General features: G+C 48.0%; 1 protein-coding gene across 1 annotated transcript in view; it reads left to right on the forward strand.

Annotated features, from left to right (window-relative positions):
- SIGLEC15 (sialic acid binding Ig like lectin 15) overlaps positions 1-24,155 on the forward strand; it is a 183,181-nt gene that overhangs the window by 34,628 nt on the left and 124,398 nt on the right. The window contains exon 2 of the mRNA XM_086962901.1: positions 6,370-6,753. Within this exon, the coding sequence (XP_086819027.1) occupies positions 6,370-6,753 (384 nt within the window). The remainder of the gene's footprint in view (positions 1-6,369; positions 6,754-24,155) is intronic.

Genomic DNA, 24,155 nt, shown 5'->3' on the forward strand with positions numbered 1-24,155 from the left:
AAAACTTGCAGTCCAAGCTAAAGATTCAACTAAGTTTTGGGACTTAATTAGCGTTTCTAATCGGAGAGGCTTGGATCCTATTGTAAACCACATCACCGCACAACAATGGCACGCCCATTCTCGAACCTATATTGTGGTGATGCGGCTGTGGAGTTGGAACCAGAGCCTATAGCTGTGCCCTACCTGGAATCTAGCTTGGAAAGCTCTCTTGATCTTGAACCCTTTACCCCTAAAGAGGTTGAGCGAGTCATTAAAAACATGGCCCCAGGCAAGGCTGCCGGCCCGGATGGCCTGCCTGGTGACCTCCTATTACATGACCCAGTGACCTGGGCTGCCTACATTAGTCTCTTGTTGAACCTAATTGTTCAGGGCCAGGATGTCCAGGAGTCGTGGGAGACGGGCGAGGTGGTGACAATATACAAGAAGGGGGACAGAGAGGACCCTGCCAACTATAGGCCGATTAGTTTAATCGATGTGATGCAGAAGGTAGTTGGCAGGGTCATTGTCTCGAGAATGGGACCATGGCTGGAAGAAAGAAATATCTTGTCACACTTCCAGGCAGGTTTTAGGCGGGGAGTGGGTACGATGGAGCAGGTTTTCAGATTCTTTGCGGTTTTCTGGAAATCTGTTTCCATCAGGAGGGGTTCCCTTTACCAGGCCTTCATCGACCTGAAAACCGCTTTCGATCTGGTGCCCCGTAACAAATTGTGGCAGGTCCTACATGACATGGGTTTCCCGATCTATCTCCTTGAACTAATAAAGAAACTACACAAGGGCAATTATGCCAAGATTAGATGGGGGAGCCAGAGAGAGCTGACAGAGGGGGTAACTGTGAACAGGGGGGGTGCGCCAGGCCTGCGTGATGGCGCCAACCCTCTTCTCCCTCTTTGTGAATGGGGTGATGGACCATCTGAGGGAGGACCCGGCCGACGCCCCAGCCCTGGCGGGGGAAAAAACACCAACCCTCCTCTTCGCAGACGATACCCTCTTGCTCTCTAAGACCCCAATGGGCCTTCAGAAACTCCTGGACAAATTTAGCTTGTTTTGTGATGAGCGTGGCTTAACCATCAACACCTCCAAAACAAAGCTGATGGTATTGTCCTCATCTAAAAAAGCAAAAAGGCTAAACATCTTACTCAATGGGGCGCCCCTGGAGGTAGTCGAGGCATTTGATTACTTGGGAATAAGAATTAACAATAAAATGACCTGGAATTCCCACATCTCGAAAATTCTCCTGAACTTTAAAAGAGTGTCAGGAGCTATCGCAAGAGACCAGTGAGGCTCGACCAGCAGACCCATAGCCCCGGCCCTGGCAGTTTTTGAAGGGAAGGCATTGGCTTCAGCGGTTTATGGCTCCGAACTCTGGGGGTTCGACAACATCCCGGAACTGGTTAGGGCAGAGAGTACGTTTTTGCGAGATCTAGTCTCGCTCTCAGTCTCAACCCCCCTAAAGCCACTTTTTCCTGATTTGGGCAGACGCTCAATCAAGGATATAGTCCGCCTGCGCCCATTATTGTTCTGGGTGCGCCTGCGAAGATCAACAGATCTAGCAAACTACGCCGCAGCATTTGACGAACTCATCAGCTTGGGGGGCTGTGTCAAGATCTGATGGCTGAGCAAGCTGAAAGAGTTGGTCATGCGGTTAGGATTGGGTGAGCTCTGGCGGACTCAATCCCCCCCACCAAAAAATGTTGTTAAGAAAATGTATTGGGATTGGGTCCAGAAGGAGGAATTAGAGGGGCAAAGGTGGGGACCTCTGACCAACCAATTTCTGAACAATAAGTCTGTCCGAAAGCTCGAACCATTTCTGGATTTTATCCAAACACCCAGCGACAGAACTCTCTTCCTAAAATTCAGGTTTGGAAGCTTACCACTAAAATCATTTACTGAGAAGTGGCAATCTTCCCTGCCCGACCATACTTCATGCCCATGTTGCCCATGCCCCAAAGAGTCTTTAGCCCATTTCATGTTCGCTTGTAGAGCCTATAGGGGGGCAAGAAGACGATGGCTTAGGCCGATCTGTAGGGAGTTGGGCTTCAGACGGCATCTTAACGCCCTACGCATTCTTACAACAGATGTTACATCTTTGGCTTTGGTTTGTGGGGTTGCGAAATATTTGGGAAGAGCCTGGCAGATACGATCAAACCAGATAAAGATGATTTCAAATGAGGGCACCAAAAGATAACTTGGGCTAACTGTGTCTGACTCTGCTGCTATTCTGTTTTTTAATTGCCCTCCTGGTTCGTTCAATTTTATTGTATATATGTTTTTTATTGCTTTTACGATCTGCATACTGTTTTGTATGAACTTTTAAGGGCTGTTTGTACCTGAAATTGGTTTTTACTTTTATGATAAATGCTTTTATCGAATAAAGTACTACAATACAATAGTTTTACCCTAACATGTATGAAATAATTCTTACAATACATTTCTGTGGTCACATCCACTATAACCGGCCATAATCACAGGATGTCATAATTCATTGTCATAAATCTTTCTGCTCATCTTACAAGCTCATAAATCATCAGCCAGACAGTTCATTATCAGTCCATTTTCGTCGTATTAAATCATTTTGACATACTCATAAATCACGTGACATGTCATCTTCCCATGGCTGAAATGTCAAAAATCATACCTGCTGTTTTTATGGGGTTATAATGTTCCATGTTGGTTTTCATGCTGCTTGCGTGTCCGCTGCATGGTGTAGAAACGTCTCTACAATAATGCATTCCATTATTCTGAAAATTCCTCTCCTTTCCATCCCTTCCCCTTCTGTCTTCCTCTTTTTTGTCATACAGTGTTAGATCTCACCTGTCTAACAGTTTTTAGCAGTGAAAATATGTCAATAAACTCCATCCTCCAGATCCTCTCCTTTATTGCAAGTGGGGGGAGCCTAGTGGTCATTGATGGCTGTCCTGGTGACGGGTTGACTGTTCTTGACTGCTCTGGTTGCACTGGGGGACACTAAACCCCCACTTCTGCCCAGCCCTGATGCCTGTCCGCTTGCTCGCTCCGGCCTACTGACCTCCCTAGCTTGGCCCTCCTGCTGCCCCTGCAGACATCCTACTTGTGTGCACCCTGGGTCCAAGAGGTGCCATGGAAGCCTGGACACCCACCTCCAGTTGTTCCTGCATGCCTGCAATACCCTGCACCTGGGTGTCTAAGCCATTAAAGAACAAGGGTGCAATTGACTTCAAACATCCCTGCGCTACTATGCTGATATACTCACCACTTGCAGCTGTGTTGTTGGCATCGCCGCTGGGCCCCGCTGTCCCCAGGATGACTACAGGTGGCCGGTCCGTCTGTTTGCGCCCTCTCTTCGCCTCTGCCTTCTTTGGCACGTCCTGGTGCCTGCTGATCCACACCTTATGCTGTCATTTGGTCCATCCCCTGGGTCCTCATCCAGGTGCATCTGTAGGCAATTCATGCCATAATTCTCAGATGCTTCCCAAATCCGTTGCAGCAGCTCCTCAAGTTTACCTGGTTGGTCACCAGCATTGTGGTTCTTGATGCTCCTACGCTATGGCAGCCGGGTTGCTCTCGCCCTATTGTTCGATGTGGGTGTTGTTTCCTTATGTTATGTTATATTTAATTTGTAGATCGCACGGCTTCTTGGGAGTGTCCCGGTGCTAGCTTCCGAAAGAAATAAATGCCCGCTCAACTGATTAAAAAAGCAACGTTTTGAGTTTCTTCCTGAACAGCAATGGGTCTTGAATGCTCCGCAGGGCTAAGGGCAACAAGTTCCAGGCCAAACCAGCCCTGCGCACAAAGAAATTGCCACCCAGACGCTGGCACTTAAACTTCGGGGTCTGCATCATCAATTGAGCAGAGGACCGAAGCTGTCTCCCTGGCACATAGAAGGCGAATCTCTTTTGCAGGTAAATAGTGCTGGTGCCATACAGGGCCCGATGAGCAATGGTCAGCATTTTAAATTTCAGGCGCGATTCACCTTGGAGCCAGTGCAGGGCACGCAAATGTGACCAAACACTCTCCCTCGGAGACAAGCCCACGAGAAGTCTAACCGCAGAGTTTTGGACCACTTGCAATTTTTTTACAAGGGACCTCGGACCAAGGGAGCTCGGACCTCGGACCTCGGAGCTGGGTCGCATCGCCCCAGGGAGAGCTGTCCCCAACCCTTCTTGCTTCCCTGTTGCTTGCAGAGGCTGAATTGTGTCACTCTTAAACAGATGTCCCCAACCCTCTCTAGCCTCTTGCAGCTGCTGCCACCGAAAGGGGCCGAGTTTTACTGTGGACGGGTTGGGTTGCATCACCCAGAAAAGAGCTGTGCCCAGCCCTTTGTGTAGATTTCAGTGGGGTGCTGCCACTCCTATCATGCATCAAATACACAGACTACAACACGCACTTGGTGGAATGCAAAATGTTCCGATACCCCCAGCCCCTTGTGTAGCTTTCAGAGGGGTGCTGCCACTCTTCTTATCCACCTATTAAACAGATTGTGCCCTGCTATTTCACCACCTTAAGATACTTTGGCGGTTTTAGACAGACAAGACCCATTGTCCTTTGCGAGCCTGTGCTGTCCGTGCTGCGCCTTTAAACTGGCTTCCCAGTGAACTCCAGTGGGTGGGGCATTGCATCCGGGGATTTCTTACTCCATTCAAGCACCGGCTATGTGGATTTGCGTTGCTGCAGCCCTAGCAGTCCTTTGCCGGCCAGTTGTCTTATCCACACCATTCCCGCTCTGCTGTGGCCTGCCCCTTTAAATTTCTGACTTGCTTCAGGGCAGGTGTGGCTTTGATCGTCCATTCTTCTCTGGGCCGCGCTGCTGACTGCCCCTCCACACCGCTGAGATGCCTAATTCCTGCTGCCTAAGCCGTCTGCATGGTTCACCAGCCACCTCGTCCCTGCTGGATGGCTGTGGCTTCCTTCAGCAGCAATGCCGGGCCACAGCAGAGCACTTAGGGGCAGATTTACAAGCCCCATGCAACACTTTTACGCCCCTGTTGCGTCACTTTTGGGACGCAGCGGTGGCGTAAACAATGCGCCACGTTGCGACTTATTTACAACATGACACATCTAGGCAGATGGGTCACGTTGTAAAACCCTGCGCCACTTGAAACCTGCGCCAGGTTTCATGTGGGCGTTCTGTCGCAGGGTGGGCATTCCCTCTCAGGAAAGCCCCGTAAAACTGACGCAGTGAAATCTACAACATTTCACTGAGTCAGTTTTACGACGCTGCTGCGTCAAATCCTTACGCCTGCTTGAAGTAGGCGTAAGGAGTGATGACGCACCACGTTGAGTATGGGTGGCCCCTGTGCATTGCAGGAGTTGCGTCGCGCTTGCGACGCAACTCCAGCAATGCACCGCCCATACGCCACAAGATGCGTCACGCATCTTCCCTTCCTCCTTGCACATGGTGCGCTGCATTGTAAATGCGGCGCATCTGTGGTGGCGAAAGGAGGGGATTGCATGACGCATCTGTTCTGGCGCATCCCTGCTGATTTGCAGAGATGCGCCAGAACATGTAAATATGCCCCCAATTTGAAAGCTACTTCCCGTAGCTGCATTGCCGGGCTGTGGCGCTGCACTCGCTAGATTCTCACTGCTTCAGAGGGGGTGCCACGCAGATCCTTCCACGAACGGCTCTCCTCTCACAGGTAATTATCTAGCATTTGCTCAGTGCACCACCCCAGATCCAAAAAGTAACCTGTGCTGTGGGCAGCGGTGCTCTTATAAGCCCCCCATTGCTTGCTTTGGCCAGGGGCAGTGGCCCCCGATTGGGGGGTTCAAACCACCACATGCCTTCCTATTGGCCAGGCAATTTTTTTCGCGCCACCCTTGGTGCACATTTTTGGGGAGTTTCTGCCTTTGGCATTGGGCGCAATGTGGCAGCCCAAACTGGGTTTGTCAGATCCCTGGCAGCTGTTCGGGTCGACCTCTGCTAGAAATACTAATTATCTTTGTAAATGCGAAGCATTTCTGCTCTCTCCCATTCTCGCAACATGGTGCAGCAAGTTGCCTTTCTATTTTGGGGAAAGAATAGTAAGTCTGCTCCTTGGTGTATTCAAGCCTGACGTGGTTATTTTATTTTTTCCAGGTGCTTAGAATCAATTCTAGGTGGCAGCTCCTCAATGTTTGTAAGCCATAACAATGACCATTATAAAATAAAAGCCTGGCCAAGCATAGCCTGAGAAAACTCGAGTGGCTCTTGAAGATACTTGTTTCACAGAATTTTTAAGGGGTTACTGAAGAAGCTAAACCAACTCTCTAAAAGTCAGTAAGTTGAGAAGTTGGATTTTCTAAATACGACTGTATTAAAACTACAAGCCACCCAGCCTCTTTGTGGCAGTGATGCAACTAACGAGGTGATGTGTTTAGAGAAATGCATTAACCCTGCTATGTTGTTCTTAGGCGCTGAGGCGAATGGCTGGTCCTTCCTCGTCCCACAAGAGGTAACTGGAGTCCTCGGCAAGATGGCGGCCTTGTTGTGCACATTCACCCACCCGCACAAGAACTACAACGGCTCGATGGCCGTCATCTGGAGGATCAAGGAGCCGTACAACGGCACAGTCGTCTTCAAGTGCGTCAGTCACAACACCCACGACTCCTGCAAGACAACACTCAGCTTCAAGAACAAGTTCAAGCTGCTGGGCAACCCCAGGGTCAACAACGCCTCCATCAGGATTGACAATCTGACGTGGAGCGATGACGACAGATACTTTTGTCGCGTTGAGCTCTCAACGGATCGTCACGACAAATATGAGACCAAAACTGGGACAAAGCTGAATTTAGTGGGTAAGACCAACAACCAATGGAAATGTGTCCTTACTGTTATTTTCTGACTTTGCAGCATTGTGCTGAAGCTCCCAGGTACAGTTCTATTCTCTAATTCTGTAAATTAAGTTTTAGGGAGTAAAAGATTAAATATAGTTCCCAACAGGAGTCCTACTAGATGTGTATGAATTCATTTTTAATTAAATCATTTATGTATTTTTGGAACTTTTTGGTGGTTTGCACTTCATGTAAATTAAAAGATGTATTTTTACTTTGAAGGCCCACTGTAAGAGAAGAGTGTTTGCTTGCTGCACAACGCTTACAATGCTGCTACTATGACCAAGGCTTTTGCAGCTGCTGCGGTTTTCACGTAATATATTTGCCGCATTTGCTACATAATTCCTCATGTGCTAAAAAATCTGCAGATTTAAATAAACACATTGTTTCTAGCTCAAATGGACCAGAAAACTGCAGCAAGATGTGTTGCTGCCCAGCAGGAGGCGACTTGTAGAGGATGACGGGTCACCTTTCAGTTTCTTATTGCTGTATTTTGGGGTCAACCTGGTACTAAAGAGGTGAAACCTTGATCCAGACAGTGTTAACATGTGTAAAAATGACAAAAATAATGAAGCAATATTATCACAAAATGTGCTGCATTAGCCACATAGTTGACCTTTTCTTGCAGCATAATTGTCATCCCTGCGGCATAATTTGGCCTTCCCTGTCTCATATTTCCCCTGGCCCTGCATATGGGTCAGTAAAAGAGGCAGGCATCTATTTATCTGTTTCTTTCTATTGTGCATGTTAATAGTAACAGCATAAATTGAAACTAAAGCAGTCTTTTACACCCCACAGCCTTAAACTATTCTTACAATAGTATTTTCACACCCTTATTCACAGGCTTGGGATCTTTGGGATTGTAGCAGTTTCTATGACAGTGTTAGCCATTTGGGTTTGAGGGGTTAGATTTGTTAGAAGCTGGCTCTGTATTACTAAGTAAGGTATAGTGTGCCCAGAGTCCAGTGGATCCCCAAAGGTAGGCAAAGGTAAATGTAGATAGTACTTTACTCTCTATTTGTGGTAGTGTGGGCGAGCAGTAAGGCTTTATCAGAGGGTAGTGTTTTAAGCATTTATTGTATGCACTCAGGCAAGAAATTATGTCATACATTCAAAGACTGAAATGAGACCAATTTCTTTGTATAAACATATTATTTAGTTGTATTTTATTTCTAGAACCAAGCAAGGCCTGGTACAGGTAAGTGAAATAAAATGTTGCAATATTAATGCAGTTTAATACCGTTTGAATGCAGTTGAATGCACTTGGATTGGTTACAGGAAAGTCACATGTTCATACACAGTTGAAATTACTTTTCAAGTTACATTTCAGATTACTTTCTTTAATTCACTTGTTCTACTCAATGTGATATGCTTAGATACCACACTGGGACATTACAAAGATAAAAGGTGAATAAATCAGTTTTTGTAAATATACAGTTTTTTATGTTTCCATACAATTTCCCAGCTCCACACAAAACATTCTTCACAGAAAAGCAGTCAATGCAATTGTATGGGAGGAAATTAAGTTATCGGTTTACAGGTAAGTACGTGGTTTTGGGAGTTGGGTTTCTGGGGATAGAACAAGGGTTCCCCCAGGGTCAAGCATGCACTCCAAGAGCATCCTCACCGGTACTAGAGCGGCCGGATGCAGAGTGTTGAGGCCCAATGTTATTCAATGAGGGATAGGGTGAGTGCTGTTGGTAGCTGCTCACAAGCAAGCCACAAGGTTGAGGGAGCAAAGCTCCTGGACTTAAGCTCAGGGCAAAGGGGGATTCAAGTTAGCACACAAAATGCACCCACAGCGGCATAGGGGCGGCCGGGTGCAGGGTCCTGTTTTGCCGTTGGTTGCCCTGTTGTTTTCAGTAGGAGTTGACGATTTGGGATTTTGGCTGCGGGGTCGGTCCAGGAAGTCTTCCGGGAGGAACCAATAGCTGGGCAGGTAAGTTGGAGGGCTTGGGGATGTAGGTGCCCCTCAGGTTCTCTTCTCCAGGGCACAAGGCGGCTGGATGCCGGGGTGTCTTTTGAGGTCGGATTTCTCCTTACTGGGCCACTTGCGGTTTGGGAGGGTCTCTATGCAGAGGCTGCAGACGACATTGGGGAGTCCTGGAAGGGTCAAAACACAGTGGAATTGTACTCTGGAATGCTGGGGGACCTCGCTGGGACCAGTGGGCTACTCGGATTCGGGCCGTAGGAGCCAGGTGCAATGGTGGTTCCAGGTGACGGGTTTCTTTGTGCTCAGCAGGCTCAAAGTCTTGTTTTGGTTATTTCTTTTGAACAGAGCTGCTGTTCACAGGAGATCCGGTCTTTGTTGAAGGCAGTGAGTTTCCCAGGGGTTCTGGAGGTCACTAGCTGCAGGACAGGTTTGGAGGAGGATCTCTGCCCCAGCCGTACCAGCCCGTCTGCAGATTCCAAAGTCAGTTCTTCTCTGCAGTCTCCTCTGCTGGGTGTCTTCTTTCGTCCTTCTTCTTCGTAGGTTGCAGGAATCTGCCTATTTGGTTCAGAGCTGCCCCCTAAATACTGTTTTTAAGGGGCACATTAGGGGTCTTGAGGTCTGTAGCCAATGGGCTACTGACCTTAGGGTGACTACACTCTTGGTGTGCTCACCCCACATGGGGGAGTGGGCACAATCCCTAACCCTGATTGGAGAGTGCCTGCCATCTGCAAGATGTCGGGCACTGAAGAGTAGGCTTCACCTCAACTCCCACACCTGAGGGGTAGGGTTGGCAGAGGTGGGCACATCTTCTGGGCTGCTCCGACTTTTCCCACCTGTCTTCCCACCGAAAAGGAGGGGAGACAGGAAGGGAGTCTGCTCCTGATAGCAGAAGAGGCTAGGAGTCGAGTTACAAAGGCAGCAAGGCCTTTGAAGGTCACCTGCCACCGATGTCTCTTCCTCATCTGGGAGGAAGGCTTTGTTTCTGGGCTTAGGGAGTGAAGGCTCCCACACCAGGAGTGCAGAAACGTGTCTTGTGGTGGCAGGCTGGTTTTTACCAGTCAGTGAACTCACCAGAGGCTGGTTGTGTTTCCGGGGGCATCTCTAAGATGCCATCTCAGTGCATTGTATAATAAATCACCCACTGGCATCAGTGTGGGTTTATTATGCTGAGAAGTTTGATACCAAACTTCCTAGAATTCAGTAAAGCCATTAAAGTGCTGTGGAGTTCTTGATGACAAACTCTCAGACCATATACTCTTTTATGGCTTTACTGCACTAAACAATGTCTACGAATGGACTTAGACACTGTTGGGGTACAGTGCTCATGCAACTGTACCCTAACCAGTGGTATAGAGCACCCAGATAGAGGGGTGTCTTACCTATACCATTGGCAGTGGGTTGCAAGCATGGCACATAGGAATGGGTGCCATGTAGACTCTTCACTCTTCTCTGCACAAGAAGTCGCAGCCTGCAATGGCAGTGTGTGTGTTTCAGGGGTCAGTGCCTCTAAGGATGGAACAATATGTGCTGCAGGCCTTAGAGGTCTTCCTTGGTCAAAGGGCCCTTGGTACCCATGGAACCTTTTACACAACTGTGTTTTTTGTCTGATTTGCATATGGCCATGTCTGAACTGGGGTGGTGGAGTGAGCTAAAGAAAGGTGATGGATTAAACCCAGATCAGTTGACTGGGGGTGAGTGTTTGATTTGCTCAAACGCTCCGTCCATCATCCCCTTTGGTATCGCTTTGTTCGGCTTAAGTTGGCAGGGTATGCCCAGACTTGGGTCCCTTGCTCACTCTACCACTGGATTCAAGATAGCCTGCTGATGAGGATTATGAATCAGAAACCTGTCCCAGGATGCTTGTTTCCGGTCCAGGGAAGATGCGGCCAGAGAGGTGCCAATTGGAGGTTCAAAGGTACAGTTTTGGGAACGAACATAGGCCCAGGGAAACTGATTGGCAGGGACCTAGGGCCCTTCAAGTTAAAGTGCATCACAAATCTGGCAAAAAGTGAGGGGGTTACTGCAACAGAAACCCAGCTTCCTACACGATTTTCACAGCAAATTTCTGTGAGCATCTTGACCCATTCAAGTATTCCCAATAATTTTGCATATACATTTTTTCTACAAAACTACTCGTGTTTAAGAGCGCAGCTCACCCACATATGTTACGAGATTGCACCAACATGTGTGGGTTTTTCAGCACTGATGTGTAAAGCAGCATCCAGTGAACTGCAAAAGTCTAGCATTATTGGGCAAACCTCTTTCTCAATGTAAATAAGGAAGACTGTGTTGAAAGAGGAACAAAAATATCCTTCCTTAAACTAGATATTGAATAAAAGAGGTTCCTTTGTTGCCTAATTTGCAGGGCTTAATAGAGTGTGAGAATAGACGAAGGGCAGGACTTTGGCAATTAGTTATTTTAAGCACCAATCAAATATTTATCAACCCACATTCCTAAGTCCCAGATACACTTGGTCAATCATGACCTATGGTGTTTGTTTTACCTGTGCATCGAAATGTTGACATTTCATTGGCGCAGTAGTGGGAAAGGTATCTTTTGAGTTAGTTTACTCTCTTGACTAAATTGTACCACTTTTTAGTTTTTTAAATCTTAAAATTCAGCGATAATTAGAGTTTAGTGGGCCCTACTGACCTCTGGGCTCTGGTTCCACTGCACTTACCGTACCAGTAAAAGTGAAGCCCCTAACACTCTGCACTCTACAGGCGGCCATGCCCAATATGGATCATCTTTACACAGGGCCTATTCCTCTTCCCCGGGAAGCATACCAGCCCAAAGTGTGCCCATGGAGTGAGGTGGAACAAGGTGGGACCCACTCCATAGAACATCCAGGACTTCATACATCACCAAGGCTCTGCATACCAGACCTCACACACACTGCCCCTTCAAAGACTGCACTTTCTCATGACACTGCCGAAGCGCCACCCGAAACTGATTTGCCTCCATACACATAACTTTTGCCCCATACACTGCCCTCACCCCACACCACACTGCTATTATACTATACTCTTCCTCTTCCCTGTAAACTGACCTTGCCCCCACTCAATGCCCTTGCCACTTCATCTATCCATAGTGACTGACTGAGCCTTCCATCCATATACCAAATCATCCATCAATTCATCCCAACATTGACTCTTTGCCATGTTGAGCCATGCACCCGAAGTGCGCAATGATACTGGTGGAGATCTCACCATAACAATATTTAGTGAACAAAGTATGGACAATGGTGCATTTTGAGGAACATTTTATACAACAAAGAGGTTTAAAAAGGTGTAAATAGTCAATGTTCATTTGGTAGCCCTTGCTGTACTATGTTGTCCACCAGTTATAATCAATGTTGTTTCTGCTGGAATCTTGATAATAATTTGAAGCATGAATGTGTTCCCATTGAGAGATACTTTCACTACAAGTTTCTTTATTAAGTGTAGCATTTGCTTCTTTCAAAATGAATTAAATTGAATGGTGATGGATTAACCCCAGATCCATTGACTGGGGTTGAGTGTTTGATTTGCTCAAATGCTCCGTCCATCATCCCCTTTGGTATCGATTTGTTCGCCCTAAGTTGGCAGGGTATGTCCAGACATGGGTCCCTTGCTCACTCTGCCACTGGATTCAAGACAGCCTGGCTGATGAGGATTATGAATCCGAAACCGGTCCCAAGATACTTGTTTCCGGTCCAGGAAAGACATGGCTTGGTAGTTCTAACTGGACTGTTCCCATGAGGCACAGGGTCAGACTGATTTGCATATGGCCGTGTCTGAACTGGGGTTGTGGAGTGAGCTAAAGAATGGTGATGGATTAAACCCAGATCAGTTGACTGGGGGTGAGTGTTGGATTTACTCAAACGCTCCGTCCATAATCCCCTTTGGTAACGCTTTGTTCGCCCTAAATTGGCAAAGTATGTCCAGACGTGGGTCCCTTGCTCACTCTACCACTGGATTCAAGATATCCTGGCTGGTGAGGATTATGAATGCGAAACCGGTCCTAGGATGCTTGTTTCCAGTCTAGGGAAGACATGTCTTGGCAGTTCGGGCTGAACTGTTCCCATGAGGCACAGGGTCAGACTGATTTGCATATGGCCATGTCTGAACTGGGGTGGTGGAGTGAGCTAAATATTGGTGATGGATTAAACCTTAAACCCAGATCAGTTGACTGGGGGAGAGTGTTTGATTTGCTCAAACGCTCCATCCATCATCCCTTTGGTATCGTTTTGTTTGCCCTAAGTTGGCAGTGTATGCCCAGACGTGGGTCCCTTGCTCACTCTACCACTGGATTCAAGATAGCCTGGCTGATGAAGATTATGAATCCAAAACCGGTCCCAGGATGCTTGTTTCCGGTCCAGGGAAGACATGGCTTGTCAGTTCGGGCTGGACTGTTCCCATGAGGCACAGGGTCAGACTGATTTGCATATGGCCATGTCTGAACTGGGGTGGTGGAGTGAGCTAAAGAACGGTGATGGATTCAACCCAGATCAGTTGACTGGGGGTGAGTGTTTGATTTGCTCAAATGCTCCGTCCATCATCCTCTTTGGTATTGCTTTGTTCGCCCTAAATTGGCAGGGTATGCCCAGAGGTGGGTCCCTTGCTCACTCTGCCACTGGATTCAAGATACCCTGGCTGATGAGGATTATGAATCCGAAACCGGTCCCAGGATGCTTTTTTCCGGTCCAGGGAAGACATGGCTTGGTAGTTCGGGCTGGACTGTTCCCATGAGACACAAGGTCAGACTGATTTGCATATGGCCATGTCTGAACTGGGGTGGTAGAGTGAGCTAAAGAATGGTGATGGATTAAACCCATATCAGTTGACTGGGGGTGAGTGTTTGATTTGCTCAAACGCTCCGTCCATCATCACCTTTGGTATCGCTTTGTTTGTCCTAAGTTGGCAGGGTATGCCCAGACGTGAGTCCCTTGTGCACTCTACCACTGGATTCAAGATAGCCTGGCTGATGAGCATTATGAAACCGAAACCAGTTCCAGGATGCTTGTTTCCGGTCCAGGGAAGACATGGTTTGGGAGTTCGGGCTGGACTGTTCCCATGAGGCACAGGGTCAGACAGATTTGCATATGGCCATGTCTGAACTGGGGTGGTGGAGTGAGCTGAAGAATGGTGATGGATTAAACCCAGATCAGTTGATTGGGGGTGAGTGTTAGATTTGCTCAAATGCTCCGTCCATCATCCCCTTTGGTATCGCTTTGTTCGCCCTAAGTTGGCAGTGTATGCCCAGACGTGGGTCCCTTGCTCACTCTACCGCTGGATTAAAGATAGCCTGGCTGATGAGGATTATGAATCCAAAACCGGTCCCAGGATGCTTGTTTCCGGTCCAGGAAAGACATGGCTTGGCAGTTCGGGCTGGACTGTTCCCATGAGGCACAGGGTCAGACTGATTTGCATTTGGCCATGTCTGAACTGGGGTGGTGGAGTGAGCTAAAGAATGGTGATGGATTAAACCCAGATCAGTTGACTGTGGGTGAGTGTTTGATTTGCTCAAACGCTCCATCCATCATCGCCTTTGGTATCGCTTCATTCTTTAGAACACACCTCATTTGGACGTTGCACAGAGAAGGCCATATTGGGACGCTCTCTTTATTAGGTTGGCCATCAAGACTGCTTCTCTTCCAGAGAGCACATTGTAGGCCTGATCACTTGTAACTCTACTGACAGGAACTGTTCGATTTAGGCCAATCTCTGTTGCTTCAAGCTTGCTTCCTCCAGATCCAGTGCTTAATTTGAGCCGGTGGTTTCCGGTGCTAACACCGCCACTTAATGATCCACCAGTTAAGTATAAAGAAACAACGGGGTGTACCCATATCACCCTCCTATACCTGGGTAAAGAAACTATAATGCAAACAAATGGTACAGAGGAACGTTTTGTTTTGTGCGCATGCGCTCACATTTATTTCAAACTGGGAATCCTTAGTTACGTCACCCTGTCCCAGTCACGTCCGTGAGTTTAACGACAGGGAAGACAGACACCAAAACAACTTGTGCCGGTCGTCATGGAAACCTAAAATTCTCGGTTCAAACAAACTAAGAACCCGATACCATAGTAGCAAAGTGAGGACGAAAAAAAAGAAAAATTACCAAACACACTAATGACGGTTCGCATTGGGTTCTAAACCAGCAAAAAAAGATCAGACTCAAGGACCAGTTAACCACGTGGTGGCATGATCATATGTTACCAAATGGGTAAAAAGCACAGAATATATGTATTCAATGTAAAAAGAAAAAGAAAAATGTGCAAAATTAAAAAAATTCACACATCAAATGTACATGAAAACAGGTAGGACAATAACCTACACCTGATGTAAACACCCTGCATCCTCAGCATGCCGTGTGTATTCCGGACTTACAATCTATATTCATAGATCACAAACACACAATTTGACAATAAAAACCACATCTGTGTGTCATGATATTTAAACAAGCCATATACCTCTCTACAGAAAACCCAATTCATCCCTTAGAAAGGTCTAAGACTATCCTTGGCTCCACATAATTTAAATCAATGCCCAGATCTCATCTCGGTCATTCAGACCATTTGTTGCTGTTTGGTATTTTTCAATCATAAAGGCCTCAAGTCTGTTCAATTTCATTTGCAGGCTTGCTTTGTCATGTGACTTCACCACCAAGAGTACCGACCAAGTAACATCTTTTTCATTGTGGTCAAGATCTACAAAATGTTGAACTAGTGGCGGCCCCGGTGTCCTGCAACATATTCTCGATTTATTTTAAAACACTGACATTTTCACTGCCTGTGTGGTCTGCCCGATGTAAGACTTCCCACATGGACATGTGAGAGAAGACACTACATTTTTGGTGTTGCAATACGAAAAACAGTATTGCATATTTTTGTTATTATTCAGCATAATGGATTTAGAGTCATTAGTCTGGGGGGCACAAAATGCAATTATTGCATCTAAAATGCCCTACCAGAGGTGGAAGACCCAACATGCCTCTGAGGTCCTTCTTGGGTTGTTGTGTACGTGAGGCCTTCACCAAATGTTGGCATATATTTTTACCTTTTCGTACCGAAAAGAGGGGCTTCGGAATATTTAAATGCTGTATTAGTCACCAATTCCGTAAGATGATTTGTTTAACTCTATTGGCCTTGGGATTATATGTAAGTACACCTGTCATAGGGTTTGAATCCTGTTTGTTTCTGGGGGTTAAGAGATCTTCTTGTGGTGTAAAGCAGGCCTGTTTTAAATCTGCTCAAACCAGTTCCTTTGGATAGCCTCTCTCACATAACATATGCTGTAAAGTTTCTGCATTCTTGAAGTTATCAGTTTTCTTAGAACAGTTCCGCCTGATTCTCCAAAACTGCCTATAGGGCAAGTTTTCTTTAAAATTTCTGGGATGGCCACTGGTGTAATGCAGCAATGTGTTGCGATCTATGGGCCTGGTATAAAGTCTCACTTCTAATTTCCTGTCATTATTGGCTAACCACACATCTAAGAAATAGATTTTTTCATTACTAGCTGTTTTAGTAAATCTTAGATCCTGCGTGTTTGAATTTAACCAAAGGTGGAATTGTTCTAGGGACTCCTGATCCCCAGTACATACCATACAAATATCGTCAATAAATCTCACCCACTGTGCTATGTGCGATTTAAAAGGGGTAAAGTCATGAAAAATGCATTGCGTCTCAAAACAGTCCATAACAAAATTGGCTATTTCAGGGGTGAAGCAACACCCCATCGCCACACCTTTGACTTGTAGATAAAGGTCTTCTTTGAAGGCAAATAAATTATTCTTAAGGGATATCCTGGCCAAATCACCTATAAAATCCGTAGGTACCTTGTGTGGTCTCATTCTTTTGTCTAATACCGTTTTGAGAACAGCAAGCGCCTCCTCTTGAGGAATGTTAATATACAAACTTTTAATGTCGAACATTACCAACAATTGTTGGTCCCTGTCAAATTCTGAATTCTCAATTTTGAATATCAAATCCATTGTATCCTTAATATATGCCTTGGTCTCACCACAAATGGTTTTAGGAAAAAATCAATATATTTAGCCAAGGGTTCTAGCAGGGAAGCACATGCCCAAATTATCGGCCTACCCAGGGGTTTTTCACACTTTTATGTACTTTTGGTAGCACAAATATAGTTTTTTGTGTGGTCATATTTAAAAATTCATATTCCTTTTTGCAGATGTAACCCCTTTCTAAAGCCTCTGTGATAAGATCTAAAAGTTTGGCTTTTAAACGAGGGGGGTTATCTTTGATTGGGCGGTAATGTGAATGATTATTTAGTTGGTTCATTATTTCTTTGTTGTATGCATCACTGTCCCACAGGACAGTCCTCCCGCCCTTATTGGCAGGTTTGATTACTGTAAGGGGTTTTTTGGCTACGTTTTTTAATGCCAAATGTTCTTCTTTTGAGAAATTGGGTTTGCAAAAAATCATTTTCTCATTTAATTGATCAATTTCCCTTAATATTTGATCTTCAAAAATAGGATTTCATTTGGTAAACCAGCACTCAGGGCAGAAAGGATGACTTAGTCTTAAGCCCACTATTGTTATTTTCAATGATTTCACTATAATCTGAAAAAAAGACTTTTAGTCTAATTTTTGTAAAAACTTGTGAACCTCTGGCTTGGTGTCTACTGTGTCCTGCACAGTTATTGGAACAAAAGATAAACCTTTTTGTAATACCTTTAGTTCCACGCTTGTAAGTGGGTGTTTAGATGAGCACCAGTTAAGGACACGTTCATTTGTGATAGGCGCAGGGAGATTTTGTGATTCGCCCAGAATTACAGGATGTTGAGCCAATGCTGAGAGTAGAACCTGGTTCCAAAGCTTCGCACTGGCAGCTCTGGCCATTACACAACATCCTCTTCCCACATTTAGGGTTTCTTTGTTCTGTGCTAAGCGGCGCTAACAGGAGAAATGTGTTGGTTGAAGATGCCTCCTGAGGAGATCCCCGGCACTTAATATTTTACAAATTAACCACTGTCCAAATGTGATTTGGATCCTGTGCACCTCACAAACAGCAATAAAGGATATCAAGTTACCCAATAATCTTTGCATGATGAAATAAGGGAAATTAACCTATCCAGGATTAAGGTCCGATTACTGTAAAATCACCTTATTTCTGTCATCCTCACCATTAGTGTATTAACTTGGTACCTCTTTCATTAGTTCAGCGGTCATAAGAGCGTACAGTAAAGACCACTTTACACGCGCCGCTTCAAAATTAAAAGATATATGGGAGCAAGCACTGCAGGTACAAAGATTGTATTTCCTACCTGGGAAGCATACTTCCATGTAAGAAGTCAGACCATGTTGAAACACTGATTCTCCAATAAATTTTAACCAGAGGTAGTTCTCTCCCCTGTGTAACTCCTGATGCACGTGATATCAGTAATTTCTGCCAAGGGGAATACCAGACTGATTACTGGCCCACCAGGAATAGGCTTCTAAGGTGTATGAGAACATAGGAATCTTTTTTGGCCTCAATGGTTGCCTTTATGTGCCTTTTGATCTCCAAAAAAAGATGAGAAATGCTAGAGGTGAAAAATACAACGGGGAAAGCACCCTGAAGGCTGGTGATATCTAAGAGTGCAGACAAACATACAACAAAAGGAAACCTAAGTAATGTTGTGTAATCATGTACAGAAAGACTTTTGTGGTCATAGGTAGACTTCTTACAAATTTACATAATCAGTTAAGAGGTATTTGGTTGTGTCTGGGTGTGGCCAAAACAGTCTATGATGCAGTGCATTCAGTGGCGGCTCCTCCACTGAGGTGGAGGAGCATTGCACCACTGCGTTTTAGCAGTATAAATCAAGAAAACATAAATGATAATAACAAAGCTATTTTCATTTTATGTTTCAGTACTGCGTTGCGGTCAGGCAGGGCTGCTCTGTTCGCAGGGGAGGAGTAGTTTCCCACTCCAAGTGCGCAATGACAATTTGGCTGGTCCTCTGGGGCTGTCCAAACAGTCATGCGCACTTCGCATGTTCTCCATGCAGGCTGCATTACAGCCTGCATGGAGAACATGCCCAGGCCCCCAGTCCTCATCTGAGCGCCGAACCACGCTGCTCATACCAATCACAATGCTGCATTGCAGCGTTGTGATTGGTCAGGGGAGCCTGGGTGCTTCTTAGCTCCTGTTCGGCAGAGTCCTGACACGGAGGCGATAAGGTTAGTTATTTATTTTCTTTTATTTACATCCCCCCTCGCCCCTGCCCCCACCACCCCGGATTGGTGAAAGCCACCACTGAGTCCGTTCAGTTAACAGTTGCATGCCAAAGAATAAAGACGTGTAAACAGAGCTCCATATGTGGTGTAGTCATTTTGCATGCTCCAGAGCTGGGGTGGATGCTACAACCCACTTAACACGCCTCTACAACTTGCTCCTACATTACATGTAAGAAGAGCAGGAGATTCACAATTAATGGTGGAGGGAAGCATCCGACATGAAAGAGGAGACCTTTGCAAAATGTACCTTTTAGAAGAGTTTCTGAGCTTCAAACTGCTAGCTGCAGCACAAGTGAGGTTGGAAACATCTAGATGCTACTATCTCCTCGGGAAAGTGTGATAGAGGTTTTGGGGGCGTCATAGCTTGACAAAGCAGAGAATACATCATAAGAATGTTTTATAGCATCAACGTCTGATGTTGTGTACATTTAATAAAAGGCCGGAGGAGCTACAAGATGGGTATCATGATACACTAAAGATGCTAGAGGCAATAGAGCCATTAACGCTACTAGAAAAGCTGGAGGCAGCTAGGGACGTTTAGGATTCCCTCAGGGGGAGGCCACAGCAAAACCTGCACTCTACCTCCGATAGCCAGCTGTTACTGCAGTCTCCTGCGATCCTAGACCTGGCCGAAGGTCTACGCGTGCCCCAAGCCGCACAGCTCCGTCAGAGTGCCGTGCCCCTCCTCCTCCCGACCGCTGCTGCAGCGAGATCGAGCCTCCTGAGCTGCCCATCCTGCAGGCATTGTACTGGTTTGTTGTAGTTCTGTGCCCACTGTTTCTGTTTTCTGTACCCCACTACTGCCAACTGCTTTGCATCATTGTTGCCCCTTCCTTTCTGTAACCCTCGCCGCCTCCCGCCGCTTCCCCTGCGGCCCCGCCCCCCACCAGCCCATTGGTCGCCCGCTCCCTCCTCCCAGCTGCTCCTCCTTCCCTTTTCGCCTCTTATGGAGGCCGCTGTGCGGCCTCGCCGCAGGCGCGCCAGAGTCAAGTCCTTCTGCACCCGTCCAGAACCCCTGGACCCCGCAACCACCACAATGCCAGACTCCGCTACGACTCCAGCACCCTCCACACACTCAACGCCGGAAGACATCACACCTGCTTCCAGGCCGCACTGAAGCGCACCCACGGACCTTTCTCCCGTCACAACTGTAGCTTTGCCTGCAACAGAACGACCAAACCACCAAGGGCCGGACCTAACCACCTCCACTGCATACTCCTGAACACCCGCTCTGCACGCAAACACGCTATCGAGCCATGGGACCTACTCGACACCCTCGCCCCAGATGCCGCCTTCCTTACAGAGACCTGGTGGAACGACTACTCGGCACCGGACATTGCCATAGCCATTCCGGAGGTCTACAAGATCTCCCGCAGAGACCGCACCAATGGAATCGGAGGAGGAATAGCCATCATCCTCAAGTCCTCCCTCAAAGTCAACACCCACGCAGACGACACCCTCAGCCCCACCGAGCACCTGCACTTCCGGATCCACACCGACCCCAACACCACCCTCAGAGGAACCCTCGTCTACAGACCCCCAGGACCCAAGCCACACTTCAGCGACTCCATCGCAGACCTCGCGAGCACCCACGCACTAGACTCCACGGACTACATCCTCCTCAGGGACTTCAACTTCCACCTTGAGAACAACAACGACACCAAATCCGCCTCACTGATCGACAACCTCGCCAACTTCGGACTCAGACAACTAGTCACCGCACCCACCCACACTGCAGGCCACACGCTGGACCCCATCTTCTCCACGAGCAACCACGTCTCCTTCAACCACACCACCGAACTCCACTGAACGGATCACCACTGCATCTACTTCACCTTCAAGAAACCCACCACGCACAATCGCACCCAACAGCTACCCCGCCGCTGCTGGAGCAACGTCTCCGAGGGCCAGCTTCCCAACACCCTCACCCAGAACCCACCCACCGACCCAGACACCGTGGCCCGCAACTTCAGGCACTGGATCAACAACTGCGCCAACACCCTCGCCCCGCTCAAGAAACCATCCAACAGCCGCACCAGCAAGAAAGTCGCCTGGTTCACCGAAGAACTCAAGACATCCAAAGGAACATGCCGGAAACTAGAGACGAAATGGCTCCATCAACGAACACCGGACAGCCACGCAGCCCACATGGATGCCACCCGCCAACATCACCACCTCATCAGATCAGCCAAGAGATCATCCTTCAAAGCCCGCCGGGACAACAACGCACAAGACAGCAAAGAACTCTTTAGCATCGTCAAGGGACTCTCCAACCCCAGCGCCATCACCAACGACATACGGCCCTCACAAGAACTGTGCGACTCTCTGGCCACCTTCTTCCACCGCAAGATCGGCGACATCCATGACAGCTTCAACACCACGACAGCACCTACAACGCCAGACACCACCCCTCTGGTGACCACCACCCACGCCAGCCACCTGACCGCCTGGACCAACATCAACGACGACGAAATACGCAAGACCATGAACACCATCCACTCAGGATCACCATCAGACCCCTGCCCACATCACACATTCAACAAAGCAGACACAATCATCCCACCCCAACTCCGGAAAGTAATCAACTGCTCCCTCGAGACAGCCACATTCCCAGAAAGCTGGAAGCACGCCGAGATCAACGCCCTCCTCAAGAAGCCCAAAGCGGACCCCAAGGAACTCAAGAAGTTCCGGCCCATCTCCCTACTCCCGTTCCCGGCGAAGGTCATCGAAAAAGTCGTCAACACGCAACTGACCCGATACCTCGAAGACAACAGCATCCTAGACCCCTCTCAGTCCAGTTTCCGAAGAAACCACAGCACCGAGACAGCCCTCATCGCCACCACAGACAACATCAGGATGCAACTAAACTATGGTGAGACATCTGCCCTCATCCTCCTGGACCTGTCTGCCGCCTTCGACATGGTCTGCCACCGCACACTAAAGACACGTCTCCAAGAGGCCGGGATACAAGAGAAAGCCCTCGACTGGACCACATCCTTCCTCTTCGGGAGAACACAGAGCGTCCGCCTCCCACCCTTCAGATCCGAAGCCACTGACATCATCTGCGGCGTACCCCAGGGCTCATCTCTCAGCCCGACGTTATTCAATGTCTACATAGCCCCCCTCGCCCACGTCACCCGCCAGCACCACCTCAACATCATCTCCTACGCTGACGAGACCCAGCTGATCGTCTCCCTCACCAAGGACCCGCACGCCACCAAAACCAACCTCCACAAAGGAATGAAGGCCGTCGCGGAATGGATGAGGATCAGTCGACTGAAGCTGAACTCGGACAAAACGGAGGTCCTCATCCTCGGCTCCACCCCCACAGCCTGAGACAACTCCTGCTGGCCGATCACGCTGGGAACAGCACCGACACCCACTGACCACGCACGCAACCTGGGTATCATCCTCGACTCCTCCCTCTCCATGTCAAAGCAGGTCAACGCCGTCTCATCCTCCTGCTTCAACAACCTCTGCATGCTCCGCAGGATTTACAAGTGGATCCCGACCAAAACAAGAAGAACGGTCACCCAGGCCCTCGTCAGCAGCAGACTGGACTACGGCAACGCACTCTATGCAGGGATCCTGGCCAAACACCTGCGACGTCTGCAACGCATTCAAAACGCCTCTGCCCAACTGGTCCTCCATATCCCACGCCGCAGCCACATCACCCCTCACCTGAGAGACCTCCACTGGCTCCCCGTCAGAAAAAGAGTCACCTTCAAGCTTCTCACCCACGCACACAAAGCCCTATACAACACCGGACCAGCATACCTCAATGACCGACTCAGCTTCTACACCCCCACCCGCCAGCTCCGCTCCGCTCCACCTGCCTCGCCCTCGCCGTGGTCCCCAGCATTCAACGAACAACAGCCGCGGAAGATCCTTCGCCTTCCTCGCTGTCAAGACCTGGAACACCCTCCCGATCCTCCTTTGGCAGACCCAAGTTCTGCACAACATCAGAAGACTCCTCAAGACCTGGCTTTTCGAACAGTAGCAGCTCCCCCCCTCCCACTCTCAGCGCCTTGAGACCCTTGCGGTTATTTAGTGCGCTCCACAAATTGCTTGATTGATTGATTGAGTTCCACAAGTTACAGGAGATGAAAAAGACTGAAGGCAGCTATAGCCATGGCAGGATGAGTTACCAAGCCAGCTTTTGACGCACACTCAGCACAGATGAATGCTACAGAGTATGCCATGCAGCATGCCACAAATCATGTAGCGCTCACTTACAACTCCCCCATCCACTAACAGCAGCTCTTAGTTGCACTATTTTATGCTTTGAACTCCAAGCTCTTGGCTCCTACCCCACCCCCAAAAGATATCTAAAATCAAGCATTGATCACTGCCATCTCTTGCGGACCCATTGTTTAATATTTGGTTCAGTCACAGTACTGAGACCACTAGCCTCCAGATGCTGGTTCACATCCTCATGGCTACTGATCATGAGGGAAGGGGTGGAAATATTTGTTTGTGCTGCTAGATCTTCCTGTGGTTTCTTACACCGTGGAATATGTGTCTTTCTTTTCAATTTTTGTTCATGTGGGCTTGGGTGATTTGGTACAAGAACCACCAATCAACTCATCAAAGAAATTGAGAGATAGAGGAGAAAGAGAGGTGAGAGAACTGGATCACATGGACTGGATGGCATACTTGATGCACCCGAGGGAGGTGGCAATCAGTCTAAGTTAGGATGTTCCAATTTAAGTCCCTCCACAGGATATATTACGACAGGGCTCACCTGCATAGATTCGGCAGGGCAGGGTCTTCCAATTGTCAACAATGTGGGACAGACATGGCCAGGTCCGTCCAACATCCAGGCCATCGGTCCAACCGCCGGATTACAATACCGGCGGTCAGAGCGATGATGACGGGGGAAAGACTGCTGCCTCCGACTGGCTCATTAGCGGGAGTCGAACTCCTTTCCCTACCATGAGTGCGTAGGCACCACCATAAGGATTAGGATGTCCCTTTCTGACTGCCTTTGCATGGCGTTCTCACCGCCATGGAAAGGCAACCAGAAAGGGACTTTGAGGGCCCTGTCAGGCAGGGCTCCCACCCCCCATGGGCCACTGCTAAGTGGCTAGGGGCATATGTGGTGCTCCCTCCCACATATCCATTCACCGTGTGCCAGGAACCACATGTTGCCTGGCACACGGTGCATGGATGTGTGAAAAATGCCTTTTTCTACTAAGGCTTGTGCTA

The sequence above is a fragment of the Lissotriton vulgaris genome, chromosome 3_1 (genome assembly GCF_964263255.1).
Source record: "Lissotriton vulgaris chromosome 3_1, aLisVul1.2, whole genome shotgun sequence".
Classification (NCBI taxonomy): Eukaryota; Metazoa; Chordata; class Amphibia; order Caudata; family Salamandridae; genus Lissotriton; species Lissotriton vulgaris.